At 31.7% G+C, this 11,605-nt stretch overlaps 1 protein-coding gene and 1 long non-coding RNA gene across 2 annotated transcripts; one reads left to right on the top strand and one right to left on the bottom strand.

Moving 5' to 3' along the window:
* Positions 1 to 281: 281 nt before the first annotated feature.
* LOC145966212 (uncharacterized) lies at positions 282 to 1,233 on the top strand. Its single transcript, XR_014436991.1, has 3 exons — positions 282 to 391; positions 744 to 888; positions 1,130 to 1,233. It is a non-coding gene; the product is annotated as an uncharacterized LOC145966212 (long non-coding RNA).
* A 6,845-nt stretch (positions 1,234 to 8,078) lies between these two features.
* On the bottom strand, positions 8,079 to 11,115 carry LOC145966208 (uncharacterized). The gene is made up of 4 exons (XM_083090135.1): positions 11,041 to 11,115; positions 10,628 to 10,737; positions 10,298 to 10,426; positions 8,079 to 10,102 (listed from the first exon to the last, which is right to left on the bottom strand). Exon 4 carries the CDS (start codon positions 9,417 to 9,419, stop codon positions 8,247 to 8,249), a length of 1,173 nt encoding a protein of 390 aa, XP_082946261.1. The 5' UTR covers positions 9,420 to 10,102; positions 10,298 to 10,426; positions 10,628 to 10,737; positions 11,041 to 11,115; the 3' UTR covers positions 8,079 to 8,246.
* Between the last annotated feature and the right edge of the window lie 490 nt (positions 11,116 to 11,605).

Below are 11,605 nucleotides of genomic sequence, written 5' to 3'. Positions count from 1 at the left end.
AAACGATACGTATGCCTTTCTATCGCGTACGTAAAATCTCAGGTTTTACTCAAAGTACTGAAATAGTGCAACGTACTCATTTCTTCCGCGCGCGTATAATTTAAGTTTTATTCGCAAGATACGGGCTGCGGTCGAGGGGACGCTGAAGATGCTTTGAAGCATTTGATCGACCAATCAGGATAAAAGGAGTAAAGATTTCTTTAACCTGATTGGTCAATCAAACGCTTCAAAGCATTCTCAGCGTCTCTTTGACCTCAGCCACGGAAATGGTACGTATGCCAACGACATCTACATACACCATTCCTATAGCGATCTCTTTCCGGTGATTCTCTTTTTGGCGTGGCAAGAGAGAATAGCGGCAAGAGAGAATAGCGTGATTGATATATCAAAGGTAATCCATTTATTTAATACTTTTATATTTCAGAATATTGAATATTGAATAAAGTTAACGAAATTACACGTGATATTTTTTAATATATTTTACAACTTTTCGTAAAACTTATTTGAGCAAGAATTTAAGGTTATCCTTGCTTGCAAAGCCGCAAGAATAGCAAAGATATTCAATGTTAAAAGATATAAAGATATAATAATTAAAACGTTTTAACATTAAATATTATTTAATATGCAAGTTCAACATTTTTGATTTTAGTAAAATTTTAAAATTCTATTTTGTAAAGATTGAATTTTTTATACTTATAATCATTTGTTTTATAACATTAACAAATATACAAAACTGTTTTTAGTTTTCAGAGTCAAACATTGCAAAAATCAAGTTCTTGATTCACGGTGCCTGTGGAATCTATGCTGCGATTAAAAGTATATTTTTATATTGACTGAGTTTCCTACCAACTCCTACCAATTCTACGCTGAAAAAGAATCACGTAACAGGTATGCTTTATTAAACACAAACTTTAATTTTTTTTAAACTTAAAAATATTTGTATGTAAAAAAAGAACATTCTATTTATAAACATTAATTTTATAAACCGTTCATTTAGTTTAAAAGAAATATTTCTTATTCAATTTTGATATTGTTGTATACAGTAATAATGTCCTTCTACGATTAAACAATTTCAATATTTCATATAAAATTCATTAAGTAATTAACAAATATACAAAACTGTTTTTAGTTTTCAGAGTCAAACATTGCAAAAATCAAGTTCTTGATTCACGGTGCCTGTGGAATCTACGCTGCGATTAAAAGTGTGTGTATATTTTATATTTTTTATTCAAGTATTACATAAAAGTATTATATAAAATGTATTAAAATGTACAAAAAATACTAAAAATGTTTATTACTTAAATATTTATACTAATAAAAATATTATCAATTTATAATCAAATGAAATTTATTAAATTAATAACCTAACCTAATCTATATATATGAACGTGTGCGTCTGGCTGCGTATATGTGTGCGTGTATAAATAATTGACTGAAATATTCCCATTTTGATCATTTCCTGAAACTGTCCTGAAGCTATAGACATTCGCGGCGAAATTCTATGGGAGAAGGTACCGCGGACATTCGAACATTCATAGAAAGTACTTCGTCAATCACAGTACGTAATGCGATTATTCTCAGATTATCGCAATATACTTTTGCGATAATCTTAGATTATTCTCAGATTCTTCCTGTGCTGTTAGGGTCCTAGATTTCTAAAATATGTCCAATGGCTAAATCTGTCTACTATATTCATAAAAAGAGTCCTCTTTAAACGAAAATGCATAACAAATTCTCTATCTGTATATATTGGCACTGTATGTTCAACATAGTCGGTTATGCATGTTCTAGGTATTCGTCGGACGAAACCTTCTGTCATTTCAATAATTGCGTTAACAGCAATATCTGCAAATATAAATTATATAAAATTTAATAAAAGTGCACAAACTAAAAGAAGGCGAATTTAAAATAAAACCAATATTTAGAGATTATATTAACACAACCCTAACAGCACATGTAGATACTGAGAATGTTCGAAGAATATCGCAAAAGTACAATGCATATATTCTCAGAACACTCGAGATACATACTATGATATACTAAGTATATACTAAGAATGCTCTAATGTCCGCCTATTTTGGTTAATAGCAAATACTGAGAATATCTTGTAGTATAATTCATATATGTAATAGAAATACTTTTAATAAATGCAGTAAACGCACACACTATTTCTCATTTTAATTTCAAATAATCTTTTTAATATTCTGAATCCCAACAAGGAATCCAGAACAACTACCCATACAGCACAGGTAGATCCTGAGAATGTACTCAGTATATCGCAAACGTAGATTGTGTATATCCCACTAAAATTCGATATAGATACTATGATATTTTGAGAATGTACGGAGGATGTTCCTAGAAACATCTGGAAGAAACGTCTGCCTTAGAAACCTACTCAGTATATACTCAGAATATTTCTTGGTATATTATCCCAGGTAGCAAGATGACGTCTCCAAACGTCTTAATGACGTACAATGACGTCATTAAAACGTTATTAAGATGTCATTTGACGTCACTCTGCTACCTGGGATGAGTATATTTTTAGAATATTTTAAGCATATTTTTACATTAATAAATTATATATGAATATAGAAGACAGTTGGACTATATGTAGAATAAAAAATAGATTCTTCGTGATGTAAAAAATAAATAAAAATGTGAAATTATTTACTTTATAAACAAAACTTCAGACAAAAATGTTATTTCTAATAGATGAATATAAAACGTTTGAAAAACACCTATTAGTGTTTATTAAATGATTCTTATTGAAATATTGATCTCGATAATCTATGTACAATTATGTAAGTACACTCGGTAATAGATGAAATACCTTAATAAATGCAGTAAATGGATTACTTCTCATTTTAATTTCAAATAATCTGTTTAATATTCTGAATTCCAACAAGGAATCCAGATTATTAGACAAATTACTTTAAATTAAGTCAGTTTATTATAAATTAAACTGACTAAAAAGAAAAAAGAAGAAACTTTGGAATTCATGTTAGTACCAGTCCTTTATGTCCATTTCACCAAAAATTAAGTACGAGTTTGGTGGCGCGCGTAGCGGCAAAATGAAGAAATACATGCAATATTACCCTAACAGCACATGTAGATACTTAGAATGTTCGGAGAATATCGCAAAAGCATATTGCGTACATTCTGAAAACATTCGATATACGTACTACGATATACTGAGTACATGCTACAAATGTTCCTATGTCCCACTTATTATAGTTCGTAGTATATGTTATAAATATCCTGCAGTATATTCATAGAATATCGTCAGTGGAACGTGCAGTATGTTATCGGTATATCTATAGAATGTCACTCAGTATGTTATTAGTATATCATTATCAGTATATTATTAGTATATTGATTAGGATAGGTTAAGTTATATTAATTTGTATTCTGTGTTCAGTAAATAAATATATTTATTTATCTCTTTATAAATTTATATTTCATTTATTAAATTAATATTATTATCACTTATTAAATTAATATTATCACTTCTTATTACAAAGTATCAAAAAAAAATTAATAATAAAATTTATTTAATTTTACTCAAAGCTGTAATTGCACACGTATTGCACCGGAATCCTATACAATATTCGTCTTATATTCAAAACTATATAATTACTTTGTGAATAAAAAGAATACAGAAATAAGAATAATAACAGTCTTTAACTATTAGAAACAAAACTTTAGCTTTATATTCTTTTCATTCCTGTATGTTTCGTGAACGCTCCATGCGCTCTTTAGCATGGGCGAGCCATACTTTTATAGGCGCGGCAATCTGCTCATCCGTTGTAACAATTTTATTTTATGTGGTAATGCTGACAATAGATAGAGGTTCAGTCGAATCAATCAAAAATGAATTACAAAATATATATTAATAATTCGTGAGATCTCTTGCCAAATCACTTATCTCATTGCTCCTCGAGATGTCTTATTTTCTATCCCTCGTTGGCTCTCTCACCTGTTCCGGGACCTCAAATTCCTTCTCTTGTGTGAGGAAGACGATGAGAATTCAGAAAGGGTTGGCCAGACCTCACTTCCTCGATTTTTGTACTTCTCCGATTTCCTTTTTTATTTCCCGATCGGGCAGGTCAATAGGATAGTCGATTCCTCGATGTTGACTGTGCGAGCGCCCCAGAACGAAAGAGGACGAGCAGAGACGAGGCTCTCACACCTCGATCATTATAGATCGATAGGCATGCGCGTCGTATCCGTCGAATATTCGCGTCAAAGTGAGGGAAACCTTGCCTTTAAAGGCGGCCGTTCAAATATTATAATTACTTGTTACAATTCTCCCCTTTATGCAACACACTATTGATGTGTGGAGCGTAAAGTAATCGTTCATAACTAATTCAAATTAGCGGATTGCTATGTCCATATATATACGTCAAACATTGCTTACAATTTAACTCATTTTATACAAACATTTTCGTCATTACCTTATTCTACATATCATTCATACCTTTCACACCTATATACATCAATATTATTAATAAAAATACACACACACCTACTGGAATCGTCATTAACAATAGTTCAAAATTAATAGAGAGAGAAACCAAATACATACGCACTTTCTTACTTTTCTTGAAACTTGTCTTTATCACTGTAATATTTTCGGAGATTGCGACGATTATAAATGCCTATTTCCCTTTGTTCGTTTTGATGATCTACTAATAAAAACGCATTTTCACCAATACACCGAATTATTTTATACGGACCTTCAAAAAGATGAAAAAACTTGCCAACTACCTTATCAAAAGCATTGGAGAGATGTCTTACCCTTAACAGAACCAAATCTCCCACTGATAATTTAACCTTCGAAATATTCTCTTGTTGTTTTTTACGATATTTAAAATTTCTTTTTAAGTTCTCCCTAGCCATCGTAATAAGATATTCGTGAGAGGGTTTTTCGTTTTCCGGAAATTGAACAAACTTGAGGATCTCATCTTGAACCGGTTTATCAAAGTGTAATTCATAAGGCGTAAGACCTGTACTCTGATGGACCGTTACATTTAATAAATTCTCGATTGTCGGAACTAATTCAACCCATTTTGTATGCTTTTCCGCGCACCAAGTCCTAAAAAATCGACCTAATTCGCGCATCACCCGTTCTGTAGGATTAGATTGAGGGTGCTTAATCGAACTATAAATATAAAACTTTAATATTTTCAGCATTTAAACGTGTTTTCCATAATGCAGACGTAAATTGACTACCATGATCTGATAAAATGCGCTTCGGCTTTCCAAATTTTGGAATAAATATATCAAATATTTTTTTTAAACTCATTCGAACAGTTGCTTTTTTCATTGGATATAAATTTACATATTTAGTAAAGGCATCCAATGTAACAAATATATATTGTATTCCCCCACGAGCCATTGGAAGAGGCCCATAGAAATCAACTGTAATAAGGTCATTAGGTCCTTCCGAATCTACAAACTGATACTCTCCTTCCATTGGAATCGTTAAATATTTTACTCGTTGGCATAAATCACAACATAAGATAAATTTTTTTACATGTGCCGTCATACCTCTCCAATAATAAAATTGTTTTAAATACGAAATAGTCTTATATACTCCCGGATGACCTAATTTAGAATGTATCGCATCAATCAACATTCGCTGTATTTTCTCAGGTATCACAATTCTCCAATTTCTGCCATTCTTTTCTCGATGAAATAGAATATCATTATGTATCATGAAAACGACATCTCCCCCTATCTCGTTGTGTGCATCAATGCTAGATTTTGTTTTTGGATCATCACGTTGCAACTCCCTCAGGTTTTTGAAACTCCGAGCAAAATTAGCATCGTAACAAAGCATAGCTGTAATAATCACTGGTGCTTTTTGTTCCTTATTATCATTTATTAGCGGGAAACATTGATGCAACAACGAGATAACAATTTGTTCATGATTCTCTTCTATAAATTTTCCCTCCGGATTGCGACTGAAAAAATCAGCGACAACATTATCAATACCGCGACAATATGTTACTGAAAAAGTATACTGCTGTAATAATAAAATCCAACGCATAATTCTACCACTCTGAAAACTTGCAGACTGAAGAAATGTTAAACTTTTATGATCTGTTACTATTTCAAAATGTCTTCCTATAAGATAAACTCGAAATTTTCCTATTGAATATATAATTGCTAAGAGTTCTTTCTCCGTCGTAGTATATTTCATTTCCAGACGAGATAAGCACCGACTTACTATGCCAACCACATTATGATCACCTATTTCATCTACTTGATATAAAATTCCCGCGATTCCATGATCACTCGCATCTGTTTGGAGTCTGAAAGATACTCCAGGAATGATGTGTTTTAATGTAATACATCGACTAAAGTCTTCCTTTATTGTTTTAAATGCCGAAGTATGGACTTGTGTCCAATTCCAATCAACCTCTTTTCTCAATAATTCTCGAAGCGCATCTACTGAAATACTGTGTCGTACATTAAATTGTCTATAATAATTACATATCCCCAAAAATTGTTGGAGTTGCCTTTTATTCTTTGGTTCTTGAAAATTATTAATGATTTCAAGTCCTTTTTGTTCAGGTGAAAAACCTTTTGCTGAAATTTCAAATCCTAAAAATGAAATCTTTTTTTGAAAAAATATACATTTTGATAAATTTAACGTAAAATTATGATCTATAAGTTTTTGAAATATTTTAGTCATAATCGATATATGTTCCTCAAAGGTTTTCGTACCAATTAATATATCATCGATATAACAAGACATATTCTCATTACAAATATCTTTTAATGCAAAACTCAATGCCCGCATAAAACCACTGCCCGCGGTTTTTAATCCGAATGGAACTCTACAAAATTGATACGTTTTAGAATCAAATAAAAACGCAGTAAACGGTCGCGAATATTTATCTAATGAGACTTGCCAATATCCCTGCGTCAAATCTATCTTAGAAAACCATTACGCTCCATGATATTTTTGTATTAATTCGTTTATCAATGGTGGTGACTCTTGATCATCTTCGATTACTTTATTTAACCATCTCGCATCTAAACAAACTCTAACACTTCCATCTTGTTTCTTTATAATTCTCAATGGATTATAGTATTGACTAATCCCCCTCTCTATAACTCCATTTTGAATCATTTTTTCTACCGCTTTCTTTGTTGACTCATGCAACGCCAATGGAATGGGATAATTATGACAAATTCTGGGTCGTTCTACTGTGATTTTCAAACGATGTTCATAACCTTTTGCACAACCTGGCTTTTCCGAAAAAAGTAATCGAAATTTATCCAACACTTTATAGAAAATTTGTTTTTGTACATCTTTAAGCAAAGTCAATTCATTTATAATCTGCGAAAAATCTCCCGATAAAAATCTCTCATTTTCAGAAATTTTGTTATTTTTATTAAGAAAATCCTGATCATTTATATCATTATAAAATTTTTCACTTTCTTTTGAAAATTCTTGTACTGTTAATTCATTATTTTTTGTTTTATCATTTTTCTTAAGACTATCCTTTATATTTCCTTTTTGTACTACATAATTACTTATATCTTTTATTTGCTTGTTTCCACCTAAATTTTGTGGACCTTTTCCCTTTCTATTTCTATTTTATTTGGAGCTTGAATATTTTCTATTATTCGATTACTTTCTCCACAAGCAAGTTCATGCGCTCTTATTATATAAACCTGCACTATATCGTTTCTTTGAGTACAAATAAGTGTTTCTAACGCGCCCCATTCGAATATTACCGACGATTTATCTAACCGTTTTCCTCCTACCTCAATATAATTTTGTTTATAATTTATAATTCCGTTATTTCTCAACAACCAATCATTACCAAAAATTATGTCTGATGTTAGAAAAGGTATTACTAAAAAAGAATCCTCGACCATTATATTTTCAATTTCTATTTTAATGAAAATTTGACGTTTAATAGGTGTTGATTTTTTACCAATAGCAGTTGATACTACGAGACTTGTAACTGGGAGTTCCTTTATCCGATTTTGCGTTACTAATTGTTTATAGAACGACTCTGATACCGCGGAAACTTGGCTACCTGTATCAAGCAATGCCATTAAATGTTGTCCAGCTATAACAACTCGAATATGTGGACATTTTGCTATTAAATTTAAATGATTATCACTATTTTGGTCCTTTTTCCCTTCAATTTCGCTAGCTATTTCATCTACAAAATCAAAGTCATTACGATGCGATGCCGGACCGGTTCTCAACGCATCGATTTTTAGTTTAAATTATTTTCATCGGATCTATTATTAATTCCTGTGTTTGAACTATTTCCCTGATATTGATTCATTTGTGTAATAGATGGGGGAGGATAACGGGTATCCGGCAATCTACAAGATTGCAAATCGGTTCGGTTATTTCTCTGATATCCTATATGATACTTATCTTGATTCCTATAACTATTGTAAAATCTTTTGTGACGATTTCCATTTCTATAATACTTGCGATTTTCTTCACACGGCATTGCTCTATACATATTTATTTGTCGTATTCTCGGATTCGCGTATTGCTGTTGATTATTGTTTTTATATCCGCGCTCCTTTTCTCTTCGAATACTATCCAGATTGGCTAAAGTTTGACTAATTAAATTAGAGTCAGCATAATTAATCGTCGCTAACGTTTCCTTAACCCAAGTAGGATATTGTTGAATAATTTTATAATTTATTTCATAGTCCGACAATTTTGGGATAAAATATCTCGATTCTTTGATTTGCATATAATAGTATGTTTGTAAAGACTCTTTATACGAATTATATCGTCTTTCCATCCATGAATTTTTAAATTGAACACGAGTTGGCACCGAATAAAATTCCTCGAGAAATCGTTCTTTAAATTCTTCATAATTTTGAATATTATTTTGTAATTCAAACCACAAATTCGCCCTTCCCTCTAACGAATACTCAACTATCAATATTTTCCTATCTTCCTTAACATTTTTTATTTTAAAATATTTTTCTAATTCCTCTAAAAATTCCATGGGATTCGAAGTTAATTCATCTTTCATTTTTGGCATTTTAATATCTAAGTTAAAATTTTGAACATTACTTATCATCGTCGCAACCTCCTCGATATTTACGTGGTTCTGCTCTCGTCCATTATCATTAACATTCTGATGAAGGACATTCTGATGTTGTTGCTGTTGAATGTTTTCCATACGCATAGCTTCAAGGTCTCGCCGCATTTGTTCCAATTCTTCGCGTAGTTTGTTTAGGTTCTCTCTCTCTTCCTCTCTCACGCGCACACTCGCTCCTTGTATGTCGATCTCATGACCTTCCGGAATGATCGGCATTTTCCTTCTTTTTTTATTTTCTGTTAAATTATAACTAGTAAATTTTTGTCTCGCTTTTCTGCCAGATTTTGTCGTATAAATATTTTCTCTATTATCATCCATACACAATTAACATTCGCGCTTCACATTCATATACTCTAAGAAACAAGAACCATCACCTCCATCATCATCACCACCTATTCTTTTGTTCGAGTTCACGATACCAATAAATTTACCCTTTACCATACCGTGCCCTTTTTGTTGGGCGCCAATTTGTAACAATTTTATTTTATTTGGTAATGATGACAATAGATAGAGGTTCAGTCGAATCAATCAACAATGAATTACAAAATATATATTAATAATTCGTGAGATCTCTTGCCAAATCACTTATCTCATTGCTCCTCGAGACGTCTTATTTTCTATCCCTCGTTGGCTCTCTCACCTGTTCCGGGGCCTCAAATTCCTTCTCTTGTGTGAGGAAGACGATGAGAATTCAGAAAGGGTTGGCCAGACCTCACTTTCTCGATATTCGTACTTCTCCGATTTCCTTTTTTATTTCCCGATCGGGCAGGTCAATAGGATAGTCGATTCTTCGATGTTGACTGTGCGAGCGCCCCAGAACGAAAGAGGATGAGCAGAGACGAGGCTCTCATACCTCGATCATTATAGATCGATAGGCATGCGCGTCGTATCCGTCGAATATTCGCGTCAAAGTGAGGGAAACCTTGCCTTTAAAGGCGGCCGTTCAAATATTATAATTACTTGTTACACCGTCACGTTGACATGTGATCTTCGTATCACACCTGAAAAAGTAACATATTCTCATTAGTTATTTCTTAATAAATAAGAACAAATATATCTATGATGTAATTTTAATCAAATAACAAATTAGTATACGCTTTATTTCTAATATGTAGATGTAAAAAATAGTTGAAAAAAAGGCTGTCGCACATGGAATTGCATAATTTAATATTTGTATAATTTATTATTGTACTCACTCTTTTTTATGTCCCACTTGTGTGTGGAACTTTCCACAGAGAAATATTACGTCACAGGAGTGCTCTTTTGGAAATTTCTGTCTTTCTCTCTCTCTGTTTTCCTTCTCCACTCCCTTTCTTGTGACAACGCTGCAACAGAAGAATTTCACATAAGAATATGTTTGCGTATGTCTATTGCTGTTAAAAGAAAAAAATATGTAATGTACACGTAACATGCACATGTAAATTGGAAGAGAAGCATGTAAGATACATTATAAAAAGAAAAAAGTAGTATGTTTATAATTTAATATTTTATAATTTAATGTTTATATTATAATTTACTATACTTACTCTTTGTTTTATGTCCCACTTGTATGTGGAGCTTTCCACAGGCAAATATGCAGGAGTGGACTCTCATAAATTTCTCTCTATTTTCTTTCTCCGCTTCTTTCTTGGCAACGCTGCAACAAAAAAAGAATTTCATATAAGCATATAGATATTTCAAGTTGCGCTTTTTTGACGTATATGACAAGTTTCATAATAATTACTTAAGAATTACAAGTATTTATATCTCACTAATCTAAAAATTCACAATAAGATAAAGTTTTAAAATATGCGGTTTTGAGGTTATTTGACTTTAAAATATTTTATCGTAAATATCAAATATGAATAAAAAATACAAGTATCTTTAAAACGAAAATATCTTTTATAGAATATGTTGTGTTATAGATTTAATACATTTTGAAAGAAATAATAATGATTACCTGCGATTAATATGTGAGAAATCACATGGACGTTTTCACCGGTCACCAACAACGTAAAAGGAAGAAAGACACCAGCGCCGACAATACCGGAATTACGTAATCAAAATGGTATCGCTATATATACAGGGTGAGCCATTTTAATTAACGCACGCAATTATTTCGGAAACAAAGCATTTTAGAGAAAAATGTTTCAGACGAAAGTTTTATGGTTTCGAGGGGGTCATAAGATGGTATCATTGGTTTGACCTTGAAGAGTTATTTGAAGGTCACATGAAGGTCACCTTCAATTTCTTAAATGGAACCTACTATTTGTCATTGCATATTCTTGTAGCTTATCTCGAGAGCTTTCCAAAACATTATAATTAAGTACCTTTTCGTTAAGTACTTTTTGAGTTATGAGGCTTGAAATAATTTCTTAATTTTACATAAACCGTAAAATATCTTGTAAAATATTCATTTTTCGATTATCTTACCTTAATACTTTTACGTACAAAATAATGAGAGGAATCAATTGGTGTAAAGAAAACACATAGTTATTTTTAAGAAAAAATATGGAATTGTTAAT

Source organism: Camponotus vicinus, unplaced genomic scaffold, assembly GCF_025532165.1.
Source record: "Camponotus vicinus isolate PSW18456_S1 unplaced genomic scaffold, iyCamVici1.0 SCAF_2, whole genome shotgun sequence".
Classification (NCBI taxonomy): Eukaryota; Metazoa; Arthropoda; class Insecta; order Hymenoptera; family Formicidae; genus Camponotus; species Camponotus vicinus.
Note: the sequence above shows the minus strand (reverse complement) of the source record. Positions and strands in the feature narration are given on the sequence as shown.